Genomic DNA, 21,672 nt, shown 5'->3' with positions numbered 1-21,672 from the left:
ATCAAGGTGCAGACACAGTTAGATTTGTGATTTAGAAAGATTTCTCTGGCAATGGTGTTGAGCAGACTTTCTTAAAGTTGAATAGGCTACATTCTTTCAAGAAAAAAACTTTTTTCATCAGTTCTTTCAGTATCTGAAGACACTTTTTATTATGTTGGTTAAATAGACACACACATATATATATATAACAAACCATAAGCTCCTTATTCTGGTATCTTAGACATAAACTAAACTAAATAAACACATACGTATGTATATATACACATATATTTATATATTGGTTTCCCTGGTGGCTTTGTGGCAAAGAATCCACCTGCCAATGTTGCAGACATGGGTTTGATCCCTGGCTCGGGAGAAACCCCTGGAAAAGGAAATGGCAATCCACTCCAGTATTCTTGCCTGGGAAATCCTATGAACAGAGGAGCCTGGCAGGCTACAGTCCATGGGGTGGCAAAGAGTAGGACACAATTTAGAAACTAAACAACAACAAATTTGTATATATGTACATATATATATGGTTTAAACCAAGCTACAAACCAAATTAAATTTTAATTAGCAATCATTTAATGCAATGGTGTTTTACTTAAATGAAATTGCTACTCCGAGGGTGCAGTGGTCTTAATTGTTTTGATGCAGGTTCACTGGAGTTTGAAGAAAAGAGAGAAGGAAAAGAGAAACATTGAGAAACATTGCTGGTGGATTTAAATTGGATCACCTTTAATGTGCTTCAAGGTAAAGAAGTTGATTTTAAATTATATTTTGGCTGTTGAACTAGACTTGGCAGAACTGTACTTCTAGAATGTGACATTTCAGATTGAACCTCATGGATCACAGCTTTGGTAGCTGCAACCACAAGAATGTAAACCTCATATGTTTCTAAGTCAATCTTAAAATGCTTAATATGAACATAGTCTGGATCATCTGGATGACTGCTGCTCCTGCTGCTGCTGCTAAGTCGATTCAGTCATGTCCCACTCTGTGCAACCCCACAGACGGCAGCCTACCAGGCTCCCCCATCCCTGGGATTCTCTGGGCAAGAACACTGGAGTGGGTTGTCATTTCCTTCTCCAATGAATGAAAGTGAAAAGTGAAAGTGAAGTCGCTCAGTCTGGATGACTACTTCATAACAAAGCTCTGCCACGATACCTCAGCATCCACATTTGCCTTTCAGTTTATGATCCAATTACTACCATTTCAATTATTTTGGATTGGTGGGAGGAAATTGGTGGGAGTTCAATGTGCGATTTCTGCTTTCTAGCATTTCCAACTGGATGAAAACTAACCGACCCATGGTTTCTTTATGACTGTAAAGAAATTTTTCTTCTTTTCTGAAGAAAAGAAGGTAGTTCAGTATTTCAAACAGAGAAAACTAGAGGGAAAATTAAGAAAAGACTGAATCAAAGCTGAATCTACCATTTATTGAGTTGCTGTATGCAGAGTACACCATGCAAAATGCCGGTATGGATGAAGCATAAGCTGGAATCAAGATTTCCGGGAGAAATATCAATAACCTCAGATGTGCAGATGACACCACCCTTATGGCCGAAAGTGAATAGGAACTAAAGAGCCTCTTGATGAGGGTGAAAGGGAAGAGTGAAAAAGTTGGCTTAAAACTCAACATTCAAAAAACAAAGATCATGGCATCTGGTCCCATCACTTCATGACAAATATATGGGGAGACAATGAAAACAGTCAGAGACTTTATATTCTTGGGCTCCAAAATCACTCCAGATGGTGACTGCAGCCATGAAATTAAAAGACGCTTGCTTCTTGGAAGAGAAGTTATTATCAACTTAGACAGCATATTAAAAAGCAGAGACATTGCTTTGCCAACAAAGGTCCATCTGGTCAAAGCTATGGTTTTTCCAGTAGTCATGTATGGATGTGAGAGTTGGACTATAAAGAAGGCTGAGTGCCAAAGAACTGATGCTTTTGAACTGTGGTGTTGGGGAGAAGACTCTTGAGAGTCCCTTGGGCTCCAAGGAGATCAAACCAGACAATCCTAAAGGAGATCAGTCCTGAATATTCATTGGAAGGACTGATGCTAAAGCTGAACTCCAATACTTTGGCCACCTGATGTGAAGAACTTACTCTTTGGAAACAACCCTGATGCTGGGAATGACTGAAGGCAGGAGGAGAAGGGGACAACAGAGAATGAGATGGTTGGACAGCATCACCAACTCTATAGACATGAGTTTGAGCAAGCTCCTGGAGTTGGTGATGGACAAGACAGCCTGGCGTGCTGCAGTCCATGGGGTCGCAAAGAGTCAAGACACAACTGAGAGACTGAATTGAACTGAACTGACAATGTGCCAGGTACGTAAACACCTTACACCCTCTGTCATGTTTAATCTTAAATTAAAAAAAAAAAAGTCCTGTGAGATTTGTATTATTATCCATTCCTATAGATGAGAAAACTAAGGCTCAGAGAGATCGGGTCAGACAACTAGGAAATGGCAAAGCCAAGACTAGGACCACTCAAGACTAACTTTGTTACCAATCCCCAATGGGTTGGAGATCCCTCAATGGGTCAATGGGTCTTTTGCTTGGAGTTGAAAACGTTAACCAAATGAAACCAGGTTCCATGTAGTACAGCAGAAACTTTATTCATTCATCAAGGAATGGAGAAAGGAGATATTTTGTCACCCATACCAGCCCCTGAGAACTAATGGATCCTTGCCTTGATTTATCTCTGTTGGTTTCAAAATCATCTTGTATTTGACAGAGTTGTTTTGCTGCTGTGCTGAGAGATTATGTAGTGGTCAACTGCCCTGAACTCCTTCTGACTTCACCACAGGAACTCACCTACACAGACAGGACTTGGAACTATCCAAAAGTTACCTTTGCTTCATTATTGTGCTACTATCTCTGCCCAAGGAAGGTGTGGGGAGGGGGTGAAGGTGAGTTTTTATTCCAATCCTAAAGAAAGGCAATGCCAAAGAATGCTCAAACTACTGCACAATTGCACTCATCTCACACACTAGTAAGTAATACTCAAAATTCTCCAACCCAGGATTCAGCAATACATGAACCGTGAACTTCCAGATGTTCAAGCTGGTTTTAGAAAAGGCACAGGAACCAGAAATCAAATTGTCAACATCCATTGGATCATCAAAAAAGCAAGAGAGTTCAGAAAAACATCTATTTCTGCTTTATTGACTATGCCAAAGGCTTTGACTATGTGGATCACAATAAACTGTGGAAAATTCTGAAAGAGATGGGAATACCAGACCACCTGATCTGCCTCTTGAGAAACCTATATGCAGGTCAGGAAGCAACAGTTAGAACTGGACATGGCACAACAGACTGGTTCCAAATAGGAAAAGGAGTACGTCAAGGCTGTATATTGTTACCCTGCTTATTTAACTTATATGAAGAGTACATCATGAGAAATGCTGGACTGGAAGAAACACAAGCTGGAATCAAGATTGCCAGGAAAAATATAACCTCAGATATGCAGATGACACCACCCTTATGGCAGAAAGTGAAGAGGAACTAAAAAGCCTCTGATGAAAGTGAAAGAGGAGAGTGAAAAAGTTGGCTTAAAGCTCAATATTCAGAAAACAAAGATCTTGGCATCTGGTCCCATCACTTCATGGCAAATAGATGGGGAAACAGTGGAAACAGTGTCAGACTTTATTTTTGGGGGCTCCAAAATCACTGCAGATGGTGATTGCAGCCATGAAATTAAAAGGTGCTTACTTCTTGGAAGGAAAGTTATGACCAACTTAGATAGCATATTGAAAAGCAGAGACATTACTTTGCCAACAAAGGTCCCTCCAGTCAAGGCTGTGGTTTTTCCAGTGGTCATGTAGGGATGTGCGAGTTGGACTGTGAAGAAAGCTGAGCACCGAAGAACTGATGCTTTTGAACTGTGGTGTTGAGAAGACTTTTGAGAGTCCCTTGGACTGTAAGGAGATCCAACCAGTCCATTCTGAAGGAGATCAGCCCTGGGTGTTCTTTGGAAGGAATGATGCTAAAGCTGAAACTCCAGTACTTTGGCCACCTCATGTGAAGAGCTGACTCATTGGAAAAGACTCTGATGCTGGGAGGGATTGGGGGCAGGAGGAGAAGGGGACGACAGAGGATGAGATGGCTGGATGGCATCACCATCTCGATGGACGTGAGTCTGAGTGAACTCCGGGAGTTGGTGATGGACAGTGAGACCTGGCATGCTGCAATTCATGGGGTCACAAAGAGTCGGACAGGACTGAGCGACTGAACTGACTGACTGACTGAGGCATACTAGGCATACTTCCTGCCTTCTGCAAAGAAGTGTGAAAGACTACCTACACCCCAGCCGCTGGCAATCTCCACTCCTTTCCTAGAGCCCTGATGACTTATCTGCCTTCTACCCCTTAAAATTCCTTTATTCCTCCTCCCTTTGGGGAGAAGGTGTTTTTAAAGTATGAGTTCTCCTTTCTCCATTCCTTGATCTACAAATAAAACTTCTGCTGTACTATACCAAACTTGGCTTCATTTGAATGGCATTTGCAACTCCAGGCAAAGGACCAATTGAGGGGTCACTGACTCTTTGAGGATTGGTAACAGCTTCAATTCTATGATCTAAACTATTAGGCCTAAATGAAAAGGATTATACAGTATTTAGGTCCTTTACCAAAAGGTGATTTAATATTCTTAATTTATAAAACTAAAATCATATTGAATTGTGGCAGGTAGATTCTGATAGATTTGTCCTTATGACAGATTTCAGTGGATTGGTCTTGAAAACACTGGCAACACAAGGTAAAGAAAAAGGTAGAAAAAAGGCAAAAACTACTTTAACATTAAATACCTATAAACAGAGTTATCTGTAATCCCTTCTATTGACTTGGAAATTCCAAATCAATGATTGGAATTGCTCGTGAGAGCAATTTGTTGTTTGGATTTCTTTGGGGAACAGGGTTATGACCCTAAAAGAGAAATATGATCCTCAGAAGAATAATCATTTGATTCATTCCAGGAACTATATAAAGATTTCTCCAACAGACTGGATTAAGAGGGGTGGGAGAAATTTATCCACCCCCTAGAAATTTATCAAATCAAATTCCAAAAACTTTTTTTTAATTTTCCAAAACTTTTAAAAAATAGTGGCAAGTTGGTCTAGAAAGTATTAACACTTGACAAAAATAGGCAGAGAAATTAATTGCTAAATATTAAAATGGAATTGAACCCAAATGAGCATAATGATACATAAAATGATAACATAGGTCAACCAGAGGTGAAATTAACTTACTAGAAATAAATTGGGCTCCTATGGTGGTATTGGTACTCCCTTGGTAAAGTAGTAATATATTTGTTGCTTGAAATTTATAAAATAAAAGCCGGGGGGAGGATGGAAGACAGAACAGTCTCTTTCCGTGGCCCACTATGCAAATTCTCCTAATTCTCAGCTGGCAGAAGCCAGATAACAACAATGTGTTTTCTGATTACTTCTATTACTGCAATACTCTTTTAAATACTTGTGCTATTTTAGATTCTCTTTTAAACTACGATAGAAAAATGAAAAACAAACCAAAAAACTCACATTATTTTTCTAATTGTTGTTGATTGGCTAATAAAGGACGAGTTGTCGCAACTGCGTTCAGATAGTTTTGACCCTCTCTACGCTTCGTAGAAAGCGGCCAGGTATCCGCTTCCCCGGCGTTCCCCCCGGTACCGCGGAAACGAAACTGCGTCAGGCTCCGCCCCACTATCTGCCGAGTAAGCCAATCAGGGCGCGGCCCGGGCTGATCGCGTGCCAGGTGTCATGGCGGCCTGCAGGCATTGCTGCTCGTGTCTCCGGCTGCGGCCTCTGAGCGATGGTCCCCTCCGTCTGCCAGGGCGGGATAGGACACTCACCCAGTTACAGGTGCGAGCACTATGGGGTGGCACCGGGCCGCGATCCGTGGCCGTGGACTTAGGCAGCAGGTAAGGAACTGTGTGTGTTCTCTGCCCATTCACAAGGCGGGTCCGAGTACATTCACTTCCTAGAGTACGAATCCGGCAACCCAAGTCTCTTTACCCTAAACCTAAGTTACAAATTTCCTTTTCCGTGTTTGGAACCTGTTTCTTGGTACCCCCACCCCCATCCCCCTACTTCTCTTGCTGTCTCAGTACCGTGCCCTTTGCTGCTGCTTCCTCCCTCCCTCCCTGTTCCGAGCTTTTCCCCAACTTGAGTTTGCCCACCTGATTTCCGTTCTCTTTACTTTTGGTGATTCCTCGGCTATGAAATGAAAAAGATAACGCGTTAACAATTGATGCTTAAGTCCTTCAATCCAGTTTACTGCCTAAGAAGCTTGGCCCGTATGACTCCGGGTAGGAAGGGAAGGACAAAATCAGTTTGTTGACGCTGGTTATATGATACTCTGTTAAAGCCTGTGAAAGTGTTAGTCACTTAGTCCTGTCGGACTCTTTGCGACCCCAGCCAGGCTCCTCTGTCCATGGAATTCTCCAGGCAAGATTACTGGAGTGGGTTGCCATTCCCTTCTGCAGGGGATCTTCCTAACCCAGGTCTCCTGAATTGCAGGCAAATTCTTTACGGTCTGAGCCACTTGGGAAGCCTATAGTAAATGTACTATTACTCTCATTTTACAGGGGCTCAGAGAAGCTTAGGTAACTTTCTCAGGGTCAGTCAAAGCTACTCCTATGAGACTAGGTGGATTTTAAACTTGTGTTTCAAATTGATACTTTCTCTTGGGGTTTGTTTGCCAGAATTCATTTCTAAAATGACTTTTATAAAAGTAGTATGGGATTCATTTTAAAAAATGAAACTTCTAATACTTTATATATACTTTTCACATGTATTTTTTAAAAAACGTTGACTCTAGTTCATACAAAAGTCAGAAAATCTGGCTTTGAATCCAACAATTCCTCCCTGACTTAATGATCGTTGAACAAGTTATGTCACCACTCCTTCCACTCCCCTGAATGAGGAGACTTTTATTAAATCAAGAGTCAGCAAACTTCTTCTATAATGGGTCAGATAGTAAATATTTTAGACCAAATCATAAAGCTGGGTGTTTCGGTTTTGCCTACTGTGTGTAGGTCACGTAATCATATGCGTTTACATACCCTCTAAAAATGTAAAAAAAAAAAAAAAAAAAAAAAAGTTGTTAGGTTAAAGACTATAAAAAGAAAAGAGCTGTGGTTTGTTGACTGCTAGACTAGATAATCTCTAAGGTCTTTCTTTCCACCTCTTGCATTCTTTGATTCTGATTTTTGAGGGAAAAGATATCTCTTCCAGTCTTCAAGGACTGAAAATCTATTCTTCTCTGAAGAAATGCCCCAGAACATTTCATTACACAGACATCTACTGTTTGTTAGGCACTAGGGACTCAAAACTGGAGAAGGCAATGGCACCCCACTCCAGTACTCTTGCCTGGAAAATCCCGTGGACGGAGGAGCCTGGAAGGCTGCAGTCCATGGGGTCACTAAAGGTCAGACACGACTGAGCGACTTCACTTTCACTTTTCACTTTCATGCACTGGAGAAGGAAATGGCAACCCACTCCAGTGTTCTTGCCTGGAGAATCCCAGGGATGGGGGAGCCAGAGGGCTGCCGTCTATGGGGTCGCACAGAATCGGACACGCCTGAAGTGACTTAGCAGCAGCAGCAGGGACTCAAAACAACAAGGTTAGGTTTGCCCTCCAAATTTTTGATAAATAGTCTACTTTGAATCTGATTTATTAGTCAACTGGGATTTTTTTTGTAACCTATTTTTAAACCTGTGTCATGTGTTGTAGCAGTGAAATTCATAAATCTCATACCTGCTGGGTCAATTATTTTCTTTGTCATAAGTTTGCAACAAACTTTTTTGGGTGACTGCTTTGTACCACCAACTTGATACTTATTATATGTATTCTTTACAATGTCCTAGAAGGGTGTATACTATTGTGGTAAATGTCTTTACTATTCACAATAAACTTTGTAGTAATTTTCATTTCAGCAAGTTATTGAGCATTTACTATATTGAGTTCCAAGGCAACTAGAGATAGTCTGATGAGGAAGAACACAGATTCAGTGCTGAGAAAATCAGTTTGTGGGAAAGGTATGAATAGCGTGCTGAAGGAGCACAAAGGGGTGTTTATCCCACTGTAAAGCTTGCTGTTGAAGGTGAATCCTGAAACTCAAAAAGGAATTATCAAGGAGAAAGTAGCAGAGAAGATGGCAAGTGCAATTGCAGAGAAGTGAGAGAGTGTACTGACTAGCTACAAATAACTCACTGTGGATGGAGTGAAAAGTAAAATATGAGTTTGGCAGCAAAGGCAAGGCCCAATCATAAAGGTGGGTGTTTGTTTTGTTTTTTTGCGGGAGTGGGGGTGGGGTAGCGTGAGTTTTGAACCACTGAATTTTTCTAAGAGGAAGGTGTTTACATTCCATACCATTTTGCAAGTGTTTCCAAAAATACTTGAATCTCTCTCTCTCCCTGGAGTTCTACTTCCTGTGGTAGTTAGCTCCTCTTTTCCCTTCTCTCTTCCTAAGCTATCTCCTCCTACTCTTGCCCACCAGTAGGACCTCCTTTCTCATTTTACCCTTTTTATTATTTTTTTCAAAAGTATATTTTGATTAGGTATTCACTCATATCATTCAATATTTAAAAAGCTCAAAAATCTTCTCATACAGTTCCATAGCCACCCAGTTCCAATTCCAGAAGCCACTGATATGTTAACAATCTTTTATATATATTTGGAGATATTTTATACATTAAAATATTGGCAAGTAAATTGATAAGAGGTAAAATCACCATAAAATACAGGAAAAAATTACATGTGTCAGTTAGACACCAGCTGAGATCATGAGACATAATGGAAAGTAACCACCTAGGGGGAAAAAAGTTTAAATTAGGTCAGTCACCAAGGCAGAACTATCTGGTAGGTGGTCTGCTACTGCTGCTGCTAAGTCGCTTCAGTCCTGTTCGACTCTGTGCGACCCCATAGATGGCAGCCCACCAGGCTCCCCCGTCCCTGGGATTCTCCAGGCAAGAACACTGGAGTGGGTTGCCATTTCCTTCTCCAATGCATGAAGGTGAAAAGTGAAAGTGAAGTCGCTCAGTTGTGTCCGACCCTTAGCGACCCCATGGACTGCAGCCTTCCAGGCTCCTCCATCCATGGGATTTTCCAGGCAAGAGTGCTGGAGTGGCGTGCCATTGCCTTCCCCAGGTAGGTGGTCTGGGACCCCTAAAGGAGACATTGTGTAGATCAACAGAAAGGACAAAGAAAGTGGGAGGATTTGGTATTTGACTATTAATCCAAGCCTGTGTTTGAGAACATCTGGGGTACTTCTGTGTTTTACCTTTTGAGAAATTGCCAGATTACTTCCCAAAGCAGGTGCACCATTTTACATTTCAGTCAGCAGTCTATGAGACTGCCAATTTCTCCTCACGCCCATCAACACATACCCATCATAACCATCCTAGTAGATGTGAATAGTATCTCATTGTGGTTTTGATTTGCATTTCCTTAGCGGCTAATGATGTTGTGCATATTTTCATGCAGTACTGTTGATCTTCCTTGAAGAAACATTGAAATCCTTTACCAGTTTATAAAATTGGGTTTCTTTTTGAGTTGTAAGCGTTCTTTACATAATCTAGATACAAGTCCCTTATCAGGTATATGATTTCCAAATACTTTCTGCTACTCTGTAGATTTTCTTTTACTTTGTTGATGATGTCCTTTGTAGCATGAAAGTTTTTAATTTTGATTAAGTGAGATTTATCTATTTTTTTTTTCCTTTTTATTTGTGCTTTTGATGTCATCTATAGGAAGATGTTGTCTAACCCAGGTTTATGAAGATTTACTCGTGTGTTTTTTCTTAGAGTATTATAGTTTTAATTTTTACATTTATGTCAATAATCCATTTTGGGTTAATTTTTATTTATAATATGAGGAAAGGGTCCAACTTTTAGCACCTTTTTTGCATATAGATATCCAGTTGTCCCAGCACCATTGGTTGAAAAGACTGACTTATCTTGGCAGTGTTGTAGAACATGAAAGTTTCTGTTGGCAATTTTGGAGCTTATATTTTAAAGGCAATGAGGGAGATTTTAAAGGAATTAAGGAGAGAAATGATAAAGTTTGTGTGTTAAAAGGCTACTTTCGTCAACAAGGCAAGAATGGTAAGACAAGAGACAAAAGATGTGATAAATGGGAAATTAAGAAAGGAGCTTCTTCCCTTCAGAAATACTCTGTCATTCAAATTACTCCTGTGCCTTGGTTTCTGTATCTTTTATAAAGGAGATCTTAACCTCCCCTTGAATCTTCGGTAATGATAGTGAGCTCTGTCCCTTTTTTGTTTGTTTGTTTGTTTGTTGGTAGTTGGAGGCCTATGGGACCTTTAGTTCTTTAGAATCTTTGACTGATTTATTCTAAGTTAGGAATTGTACTAATGACCTAAGTCCTTTTGTACTGGATTTTTATTTTGAACAGAAAATTAGAAATATCCTCTGGAAAACTGGCCAGATTTGCAGATGGCTCTGCTGTAGTACAGGTAAAAAGTCCAAATTGTTAAATTTTCATCCTAAAAATGGTTATGGAGACTGGTACTGAATATCTTTGTGACATCATGTAACTTCTTAGAATTCTGGTACTGGAAATTAATTCAGACCATTTGTAGTGTCAGCATCATTCCAGACAACCGGGGAGTCGGAGGACTAGATATACTAAATGACCTTTAAGGTCTCTTCCAAACTTGGGGTTCTAATTTATTCTGTTAATAAATTCTGTAATGCTTTTCTAGAGAAAGTAATTTTACTGGTTTCTTCAGTAGTAATAATTTTTTATTTATAGCCTAAATTTCCTAATAAAAAGTAGAAAATATGATTGGATGTGACTAAGCTATCAGTGAGCCTTTTCCCTTTTAGTTCTGTTACTTTTGAAAAACTTAGTGACTGTTCTAATATAGATCATGATTATGCAGAAGGGATTAAGATTGGACTGCTTGTGAATAATTATTTTCATAGTCACAGTGTCACAGAATAACAATTCTCTTTCCTTGGGTTTAACTGAGGGAGGATTCAGTCTTATATGAATAACTGCTTATATGTTAATATCTAATTTTAAAGGAATTTACCAGTGTTGTTTATGTTTAAGTCAGGTGACACTGCAGTGATGGTCACAGCAGTCAGTAAAACAAAACCTTCACCTTCCCAATTCATGCCTTTGGTGGTAAGTATTTGCTGATTTTTCTGAACTGTAATATAGAATAAATATAGAATTTATAATATTTTTGTCCAATGTCTAGTGAGTACAAATTGTAAACTTTGCACAATAAAGGATTTTCCTTAATTGTTTGATATTGAGTCATTAAAAGAATTTAAACTGAGCTTCATAACCAGTTCTTATATCAGTGGTCATCATACTTTTTTAAAGATCCAGGTTTATCAAGTTGACAGAAACAGTGGAAGTGCACAAGTACCTTGATGTTTAGTAAGCAATGAATTCATTGCTTTTGTAGATTTCCCTTTGTATGAGTCTACAAGTATATTTTTGGTGAAAATAGTATTTTATGGCTTCTTTTATTATGATAAGGGAAATGCAGTTAAAGAGTTGATACAAAAAAAAGGCAGTGTTGAACTTGACCAGGATAAGCTACTGTGGGAAGTATTGAGTCTATACAGTCATCTAACTGGGTAGTGGAAGGCTTTTAAAAAAATCAGTTTACTGAATATTTCTGTCATCTCTCCTTTCTCTAAGAGATACAAAACACTAAAAGTAAGCAAGATATTCACTCTTAGTCTTAGGAGTATGTTGTTGGCAACCTCAGGACAATTTTATCTCCATAGTAATTTCTTGGGGAAAATTTGCTACTACAAAAGTCAGTCAAAGGAACAGCATTTTTTTTTCTTCACTCCTTCAGGTTGACTATAGACAGAAGGCTGCTGCAGCAGGTAGGATTCCCACAAACTATCTCAGAAGAGAGATTGGATCTTCTGATAAAGAAATTCTTACAAGTCGAGTAATAGGTAAGATACTAAGATCTCTGATATACATACCTGTGTTAGTATCTCTTCTCTTCCATCTGTGTTCTATAATATCTCTTAAATTTTCTTCATTACATTAACACAACCTAAGATTATTTACTTTTTGTATCCCCTGATTCAAATGTGGGCTTCATGAGAAAAAACTTTTTGTTTAATACTGAATCCCCTATACCTAGCATACTCCCTGGAACAAAAGAGGCATTCAACAAATATTTGTTGACCAAATGAATGAATCTCTATTAATCATATAAATTCTGTGGCCCACACCTCTACTCTGTTGAACCTGTCCTAAGTATTTTTCATTTGTATGTTCAGCATAGTAATTCCTGAAAGTGTTATATTCATCAGCTACTGAAATATGTTTATGATTTTTCAAATCTTTGATATCCTTAAATATCATGGGATCATTTGTAGTTTATAGTTCTTCTAACCAAAATTTCTACTTTATATTTATACACATGCCAAGGATTCCAAGGAAGGGTTTTGTTTTGGTGTGCTGTTGGTCTTAAGCCTCTTTCCTCTGCTTAAATAAATAAATAACAATTAAGCAATGAATTCTGATGTCTGTGGAACCAGAATGAAAAGTTGCTCCCCAATTTTACACTTGGGTGCTCCAGTCCTGCTGGTTTTTCATCTTTAGGACCTGGTGTCTATTAATATTTATCTGTGTCCCTGTGAGTAAATTAGTCCAAGGGTTTTGTTTTTGCTGTTATTGTTTTGTTTTATTAAATGGCTAGTTACATTACTTTTTAGCTTGGTCTTTAATGAGGGAAAAGTGTTGAATTGTTAAGCAATTTCTGCTAGTAATGATTTAACCTCTTTTTTTTTCTTTTGGCAGATCGTTCAATTAGACCTCTCTTTCCAGCTGGCTACTTTTATGATACACAGGTATGTTCTGTTTTAGGTTTATTTGTTTCCAGGTCAGTAAAGAAAAGAAAAAGATGTAATCTCTATTTAATACTTCCTAGGCCAAACATTATAACAGTATAAAATAAGAATTTTTGGTGATGCTGCTGCAGTTTACATTACTTTTTAAAACCTAACATTTATTTGGTATCAGTATGAGCTGATACCTGAATTATGAGTAGGAATTAACCAATGTAGGAGTGGAGGAAGATGGAACAGGAAGCACAAAATCCTTGGGCAGGAAAGAAATTGGTAAATTTGAAAAAAGGTTAGAGTAATTGAGGTGGGTGGGGACAGTTCAGACTGGGCCTCGAAGGTCATATTAGTAACAGACATAGGACTGTCAACATAGTCTTTATTACCTATTTTTTATCATTGGGTTCTCTAAACCTCTGCTTTGTTATATTTTGTTACTTTCTGAATATTACCTTCTTTTGTAATAGTGACCCATTTATATACTTTAATTAACTATTTTATGTGTGAAAAAATAAATATGCCTTGCAAATATTCCTGTCAGAATGTCACTGCCTCGAGAAGTTATTTTATTACAATGTAATTTGTCTTATGCTTAACAAACAGAAGATGACAATATTTTTATGTAACATTTACTAACATAGCTAACTAACATTTACTGCTCAGTACTATAAATAATTTATACACAGTATTTCCTATAATTTTCCTAAGAACTTTTTAGGAAGATACCATTATTTTTATCTTTTAAAGATGAGGAAACTTTTGAGGCTTAAGTAATTTTTTCTGTGGTCAAGCATGTAGTTAAATGATAGAAGTAAGGGGTTTGACTACAAAGCTCTTGCTTTGAACCATATCATATAGTTTTCCTATATTTTAGGCCAAAATGTTATTCCAAATGATAATCCTCCCAAATCAAGTAGATTTTTAAGTGCTTTGCATTTTTTCCCTTGCCCTAGATCCTTTGTAATCTGTTAGCAGTAGATGGTGTTAATGAACCTGATGTCCTAGCAATTAATGGTGGTAAGTATAAAAATAAAGATTAAAATTATTACTGTTAATTTTCTTTTTTAAGCAATGAAATATTTTTATTTCAGCTTTTATTTTCTTTCTTTTTTAAAGCTTCTGTAGCCCTCTCATTATCAGATATTCCTTGGAATGGACCTATTGGTAAGTTAGGATTTGAAAATAAAAAACATTTTTTCTATGACTTCTCAGCTTTTTGGCTAAGATCACTGAAGAAACATTTTTTTTCAAAAAATTGGAGTGAGCATGCTATAGCAAGGACATAGATTTATTAGCTTTGATTTACTGTTTCTTGGGGAGTCTGATTAAATGACATTCTAAGAAGAGTCCTTTCAGATCTTTTAAGTCACTTTTATCTTTGCTTTGGGTTTTGTTTCTTATAGCAATATGTTATGTGTTAGAGATTATTTTATGTTCTCAGATACTCTGACTTCTTAGTTGCCTCTTCTGTTTGAAGAATTCCTCTATTTTTGGACTGAGAAATTGTCAGGGTACACACTCGCTTCAAGATAATAGTGAAATATAAACTTGTTTGTAATTTACAGCTCATGTAAGTTATATTCATGCAATTTACAAATGATTTCTTAGATAAATAATTATTGAGTGTCCTAAATGCCCAATATTGGACTTAGCAATGAAAGAACTAAGGCAGACTAGGTATCAGCAGTACAGAGATGAATGAGACAGTTCTTGGTTTCAGCATGAGCAAAATAATTTTTTATAAACAATACTATAAAAGTATAGTCAGAGTGTTAAGAAAATGATAGAGAAGGGCAGGTTTATATTTGTGTAGTTAGGTGTCAGAGAGGGTTTCTCAAGAGTCACTGACATTTATGCTGTACCTTAGCAGGATCAGAGGGTAAGCACTTGTCTTAAGATAAAATACAGTCAAGACTAGGAAAAGACCACGAGCATAATTAGAGATGAATGCTGAACTTGAGTCACCCAGTGAGGCCAGAAGATAGGGTGAGGTAGTATAGTCAATGGTCCTTAAATACCACGATAGAAACATCGATTTTATTGTGGTCACAGTTGAAGATAGGGATTGAAGCCATAAGTGGAATGTCTTGAAAACTGAGTTTTTTTTAAACAATTGCCAATATTTTAATATATTTTAGGGGCAGTACGAATAGGAATGATTGATGGAGAATGTGTAGTTAACCCAACACGAAAAGAAATGGCTAACAGTACTTTAAATTTAGTGGTTACTGGAGCACCTAAAAGTCAGATTGGTAAGTAGTTTATGTGGTAGATTTGTTCTGGATTTTATGTACAGGTTTTGGCTTCTAAAAATGTATGTGTGTTTTGTTAATTAGCCATAAAAATTTTTGTTTTGTTTTATTGCTGCCCTATTTTGGTAGTCCTCTTTGTTCATGTCAAACAATACCTAGAATTATAGAATGTTATATAACTAATTGAAATACAAAAATCTTTATTAAGATAATTTTAGTAATTATTTTTAGACTGATAAGCTATTCTAAAATTTGAAGTTTTAAATCTGGTAGTAAATAAATTGTTTTATTAGTTTAAATATGTTAATTTAGCTAATGCAGTCATTCTAAGCCTGTTGTCCTCTGAGAAAGAGGTATCATATTTCCTCATAGGAAACTAGTGATAAAAATATGCACTGGACCATGGGTCACCTTTACTCCTTCCAACTAAAATGCCATAATCAACATGATCAAAAATCAGAGGCTGGTTCTGTTGAAGGGGAATAGCCTTTAACAGTCAGAATGACTTGGGTTTGAAACCCAGCATCTGCCATAGTTAACCATGCAACCTTGGACAAATAAGGTCTCTTAGTTTATCCTGCTACCTGATATTTGTTGTCTGGAACTTTTTGACACAGAATCTTCTGATGTGGGAACATTTTGATGAAATGTAAACTTATTAAACTTTTAGTGCCTTTTTTGTTCAGTTAACATGTGAAATACCTCATTTCCAGCTGCTTCTTTTGGAATGTTCATAATGACTTAGAACTAGATGATAGACAAAATACATGAAAGAGGAATTGTGTGTTATCTACATGTTAGTTAGGAATTGTGTGGTTAAACTAAATAACAAGGCTTAAACAAGATGGGAACTTATTTTCTCTCAAGTAACAAAAATTCAGAGATAATGAGTCCAGGACAGTTAAAGCAGCTCCCCTAATGTCTTAGGAATTATAGCTTTCTACTCTGCTATGCTAAGGGTGTTGCTCGCATCTTCATGGCTGTGTACTGGCTACCAATCTTCATGGCTATGTTCTGGCTACCAGGGGTGGTGTAGTTGCTGTCGTGTACGGCTCCTAGAACCCCATGGACTGCAGCCTGCCAGGCTTCTCTGACCATGAGATTCCAGAACTCTAGCTAACAGAACTCTGGCCAACTTATCTTACTTACAGGCAGGAGGGGAAAAAACAGGCAGGGGCAAGGGACCAGGAGGAATAGTAAAAAGATGTGTGCCCACTGAGTAAGTCACCCTCCCTTTTAAAGGTGAAGGTGGGGAACTATCATAATATAGAGAAGATTCTAAAGATTTGGGGAGGCTGTGAATAATGAATGACCCCTATATTATATTTGAGCATCTCAAAAAGGGCCCTGAGTAGAGTGTTGGTTTGCTATTTGAAGTTCAGTTGGTCTATATCTGAAATTTTTCTGCTGAAAGTTAGTAACTTTCAGCAAAATTAGTAAAAAAAGAAATTTAATAATTTATCAATTAGTAAATTGATTTGGCTACTTTATAGGGCCATTATGAAGATTAGAGTCAAGGTTTGTAGAGTACCCAACATAGTACCTAGAACCTAGTAAGCAGATGGTTAATATTACTGTTAAGATGCAAAATAAACCATCTTCTAAATGGTCATATATGTTTATCTGCCTTTGTGTCTGAACCACTCTAATTTTAAAGAGATACTGGAGGAATGAACTAAGGATCTTTACTGTATCTGCAGCATGCCACAGAAACCCAGTAGGCAGCCTTCCAGCTGTTGTTCTGACCTGTTCCTATGCTTTTTTTAAAATTAATTTACTGAGGTACAGTTTACATACATTAAATGCATGTTTTTAAATCTCCAATTCTGTGAAAGGGAGAGGAGATGTCGTGGGAACACAGATAAGAGAAAGGCTATAACCATCTCCATATCATGGTATCAGAGGAAGCTTCTTTGTGCCTCAAGTGAATAACTGAAACCTAACCTCCCTTGATCCTCCTCCATGTATATTTGTTTAATATTTCTCTACATTTAGAACCACAACAGGGAAGTGTTACAATTTTTGCTTCAACCATCAAACAGTTTAGAAAATTCCAGACAAGTATTCCAGTGTGTTGTATTTACCCATATTTCTGCTTAATATGTTCTTAATATGGTTTCTTCCTTTATTGTTTTCTTACTGTTTAGAGACCTTACTTTAGCCATTTCAGGGTGACACATTTTCTTCTTTCTCCTACATTTAAGAGTTTTGATTTCTCCTTCACTCTTAAAATATTTTCACTGGGAATAGGATTCTGGGTTGACAGTTCTTCTCTTTCAGCACCTGAAAGATATTATGCCTCCTCCTTCTGGCCTCCATGGTTTCTGATGATAAATCTGCTGTTGTTTGAATTGCTTTTCCCATATGGGTATGGTGTCATTTTTCTCTAGCTGGTTTCAAGATTTTTTTTCCCTTGTCTTTGGTTATCAGAAGTTTAATTATGATATGTCTTCCCTTGGGTTATCCTATGTAGGGTTTATTCAGCTTCTTGAATATGCAGGTTTATATTTCCACCAAATTGGGGAAATTTCCAGCTATTTTTCCCCCAGTATTTTTCAGCCCTGCCACCTTTCTCCTCTTTCCAAGACAGCAGTGACACAAATGTTAGATCTTCCATTATAGTTTCACAGATCTGCTTTAGCTGACTGATGTAATTCCAACATGTAAAGCATATAAGATTTTTTTTTCCATTCTTGATTATGCTTAGCTGCCTTAGAAGTGACTTTTTAGAAGTGATTCATTATGACTTTTTAGCCATAATAAATCTTAATGACAACATGATGTGGTTAAACACACTAGTTTGATGGTAGCTATGCATTATATGATCTTAGACTTTGGACAAGTTGAGAGATGCCAGAAATGGCGCACATATTCAGCCTTATAGAAACCAAAGCTATAATGCTAGAAGCCTTACTTTGGAGCTTGCCTGCTTTCCACAGGAGTTATACTTTACAAAACTAAAAACAACCATTTTATGGTAGTAGCTTGGGTCCTCTAGTTGGCTAACTTGAAACAATATCACTGCAAAGATTTCCTGACCCAGGCAAGAATTAGAAAATATGACAAGGACCAAATTAAGTGAGAGGTCACATCAAATAATTGTTAAACAGGAAATGTTATTGGACACCTACTGTGCTGATATTTTAAATTTTCAATTTAAATACATTTTAAAAATAGATGCAGTTGTATATGTTAAAGGATGGAATTTTATGGTATTTGAATTATATCTTATAGAGCTGTTACAAAAAATTGCGTGCACATTTCATTTTCTGTTTCATTTTTTAAATGAGAAATTCCTCAGTAAATTTATGAAGAACATATACTTAACTTCAAATATCAAGGTTTCTTTATTCATTTACTACTGTTTATATTTTGGAATTGTGTTAATTCTGAGGAAAGAAATCAAAAAGGTAGAAAATTGATCTGTAGTATTTGTCATGTCATGGTCTTTGAAAATGGTAAATTTGACATTTGAAAATTCAAATTTGAAACATTTGGAAATTGGTAAAAGGTTCAATGGCAGTCTTGTTTTCTTTTTTCTTTTTTTTTCTTTTTAGTCATGTTGGAAGCCTCTGCAGAGAATATTTTACAGCAGGACTTTTGCCATGCTATCAAAGTGGGAGTAAAACATACACAACAAATAATTCAAGGCATCCAGCAGTTGGTAAAAGAAAATGGTGTTACCAAGAGGACACCTCAGAAGTTATTTGTCCCTTCGCCAGAGATTGTCAAACACGCTCATAAGTAAGAACATCTGTATAAAAGAAAATATGAAAGTATCACCAAATTTAATTTCCTCTCAGAAATAACTTCTCATGGAAGCAGTGTCCACACATAACTTCCTAAATACCAGCTTTCTATTTTAAGAGTCATTGCCATAAATAACATTCTAATGCTTTTAGAAGGATAAACCTATATCTCTCTTCAAGAACCTAAGTTTAAATCTCAAAGGAAAGGGGAGAGTGAGTGTACTTGTCAAAATTAAGATAATTCTCCTCTCTCTCTGTCAAGGAAGAAGAGTATAAAGAATAAGATATTTGAATATCTAAGGAAACTTGAGGTTCTCAAAAAGAAATACAGCCACCACTGTATGCCCAGTCGTAGAATAGTGCCTGTACATAAAGTACTCAATAAATTATGAATGAATGACCAGAGAATCATTTCACTTGAAATAAACTGAAAAAGTTAATATTTCCCTTAGTATGAGTCTCACAGCCATTACTTAGAGATTAGAGTTTTAACACTACCCAATCAAAGGTTCCCTGCAATAACAGCCAAAATGCATAGAAAAAAAAAAAGCAACTGGTTCCATGAGAGTGAGTGAAGAGAGAAAAATCTAAGATGAAATTAATTGAACAGTTAAGAGAAGGTATGTGTGAGTGATTCCCCTAATATGTTAGAAAGAAATTTGTGTTCTCCTTCCCTTGTGGCTCAGCTGGTAAAGAATCTGCCTGCAATGTGGGAGACCTGGGTTTGAACCCTGGGCTGGGAAGATCCCCTGGAGAAGGGAACAGCTACCCACTCCAGTATTCTGGCCTGGAGAATTCCATGGACTGAATAGTCCATGGGGTTGCAAAGAGTTGGACACAACTGAGTGATTTCACTTTCACTTTTTACTTTCATGCATTGGAGAAGGAAATGGCAACCCACTCCAGTGTTCTTGCCTGGAGAGTCCGAGGGACGGGGGAGCCTGGTGGGCTGCTATCTATGGGGTCGCACAGAGTCAGACACCACTGAAGCGACTTAGCAGCAGCAGCAGCAGTGTTACAGAGCAATAAATACATATTTTTAATTATGAAATGTTAAGTATTTTAGCCTGTTTAATATTTCACTCTTGTTCATAATAAACACTGTCTAATGTTTCTACATATTATGCTGACCTTTACTTTTTGCTTAAAATAGACTCGCCATGGAAAAACTCTACACAGTTTTTACAGATCATGAACATGATAAAGTAGGTATACCTGAATTTTGTTTATGTAATTGTTCTGGGAATTCTTTTTTGTCATAGCTCACACAATTTTGTTTATGAATATTTGTCGTATTTTTATGAAAAAGGGAGTGTGAATACATTTAAATGAATTAAACAGGTAATATTTCTTATAAATCAGTAACCAGTTGCAGTCTTTTAAAGACTATTACCATTAGGGAAATCTGATTACTATTACAATGTGTTAATTGTGTAGTAATTTAAAAAATAGAAATGTTAAATATAAAAGCCATATAACTTCAACTTTCTTTTAGATTTCCAGAGATGAAGCTATTAACAAGATTAGATTAGATACAGAGGAACAACTAAAAGGTAAATTTTATTTTTCTTTTAGTATAAAAAAATAAAGGAAATAATAGATTTTAAAATTTCAGTTGTTAAGAATCAGTTATTCTTATTACTCCTTAGTTTTATCTTTAGTAAACTTGTGATAATGATACATCCTGAAGTTACTGTTAAACTGACTTCTATGAATGGGTAAGAACTGCACCTGACCCAAAGTGAGCACCAAAAAATGCTGCTTTGAGGTGTTCCTAATCTTCTCTAGATCAAACTCTTATACTCCAAAATGGGTATCCTTGTATCCTGTCCTATGAAAACCTAAAAGACACTCTTTAAAATTCTTGAGTTTAATTTATAAAGTTGCAATTCTAATATGGTTTGTGAGGACTGAATGAATAAACCATTTACATCTGTGCCTGGCACATAGCAGGTGTTCAGTAAATGTTAACTGATGTTATTAACATGTGGAATTATAAAATTTAGATTTTAGAGAATCTTTCTCTCTAAAAATTATTAAAAGGATTTTATTGCTTAATAGCAGTCACACAAACTGATGTGTACCACGCATGACATATAGTTCTTGTTAATTTTTCTGCTAATAGACAAATATCCTCTCACTTGCATATCTCAAGACAAAAATTTTGCTGCTAACATCAATATTAGGGCCATTATGTATTTCTATAATTATCTATATCCATTATCTATATGTGTAATTGCCATTGAAAAAGTTTGGTCTTTTCTCACTATATTTCATCCTATTAGGGGTTAGAAGTAAGTCAGATAGAGAAGGAGAAATAACATATGACATCCCTTATATGTGGAATCTGAAAAGAAACGATACAAATGAACTTACTTGTAAAACAGAAAGAGCTTCACAGACTTAGTGAATGAACTTATGGTTGCCGGGGGGAAGGAGGGAAGGAAGGAAGGAAGGGATAGTTAGGGAGTTTGGTTTGGACATGTACACACTGCTATATTTAAAATGGATAACCAACAAGGACCTACTGAATAGCACATTGAACTCAGCTCAATGTTATGTGGCAGCCTGGATGGGAGGGGAGTTTGGGGGAGAATGGATACATGTATATGCATGGCTGAGTCCCTTCACTGTTCACCTGAAACTATCACAACATTGTTAACCAGCCAATACAAAATAAAAAGTTGGGGGGGGGAATGCAAAAAAAAAAAAAGTTGTAGAACACCTGCTGCCTTATTTAAAAAGAAAGTGATTTTAATAATACATAGTCCTGGGGCTTCCCAGGTGGCGCTGTTGGTAAAGAACCTGCCTCCCAAAATAGGAGACATAA

The 21,672-nt window shown here is 37.1% G+C and overlaps 1 protein-coding gene across 6 annotated transcripts in view; it reads left to right on the top strand.

Moving 5' to 3' along the window:
• Positions 1 to 5,712: 5,712 nt before the first annotated feature.
• The window catches only part of PNPT1 (polyribonucleotide nucleotidyltransferase 1), a 40,583-nt gene continuing 24,623 nt past the window's right edge, over positions 5,713 to 21,672 (top strand). For 2 of the 6 annotated variants that reach the window (XM_055540145.1, XM_055540150.1), the window contains exons 1-11: positions 5,713 to 5,910; positions 10,407 to 10,467; positions 11,070 to 11,144; positions 11,836 to 11,941; positions 12,798 to 12,847; positions 13,795 to 13,858; positions 13,958 to 14,005; positions 14,980 to 15,093; positions 18,651 to 18,837; positions 19,996 to 20,047; positions 20,338 to 20,395. In XM_055540145.1, the coding sequence (XP_055396120.1) occupies positions 5,750 to 5,910; positions 10,407 to 10,467; positions 11,070 to 11,144; positions 11,836 to 11,941; positions 12,798 to 12,847; positions 13,795 to 13,858; positions 13,958 to 14,005; positions 14,980 to 15,093; positions 18,651 to 18,837; positions 19,996 to 20,047; positions 20,338 to 20,395 (976 nt within the window). In that variant the 5' untranslated portion in view covers positions 5,713 to 5,749. Of the gene's footprint in view, positions 5,911 to 8,081; positions 8,266 to 10,406; positions 10,468 to 11,069; positions 11,145 to 11,835; positions 11,942 to 12,797; positions 12,848 to 13,794; positions 13,859 to 13,957; positions 14,006 to 14,979; positions 15,094 to 18,650; positions 18,838 to 19,995; positions 20,048 to 20,337; positions 20,396 to 21,672 lie in introns of all 6 variants that reach the window. The other 4 variants (XM_055540148.1, XM_055540149.1, XM_055540147.1 and 1 more) reach the window with 4 other exon arrangements.

This window comes from Bubalus kerabau, chromosome 11 (genome assembly GCF_029407905.1).
Source record: "Bubalus kerabau isolate K-KA32 ecotype Philippines breed swamp buffalo chromosome 11, PCC_UOA_SB_1v2, whole genome shotgun sequence".
NCBI classification, from domain to species: Eukaryota; Metazoa; Chordata; class Mammalia; order Artiodactyla; family Bovidae; genus Bubalus; species Bubalus kerabau.
Note: the sequence above shows the minus strand (reverse complement) of the source record. Positions and strands in the feature narration are given on the sequence as shown.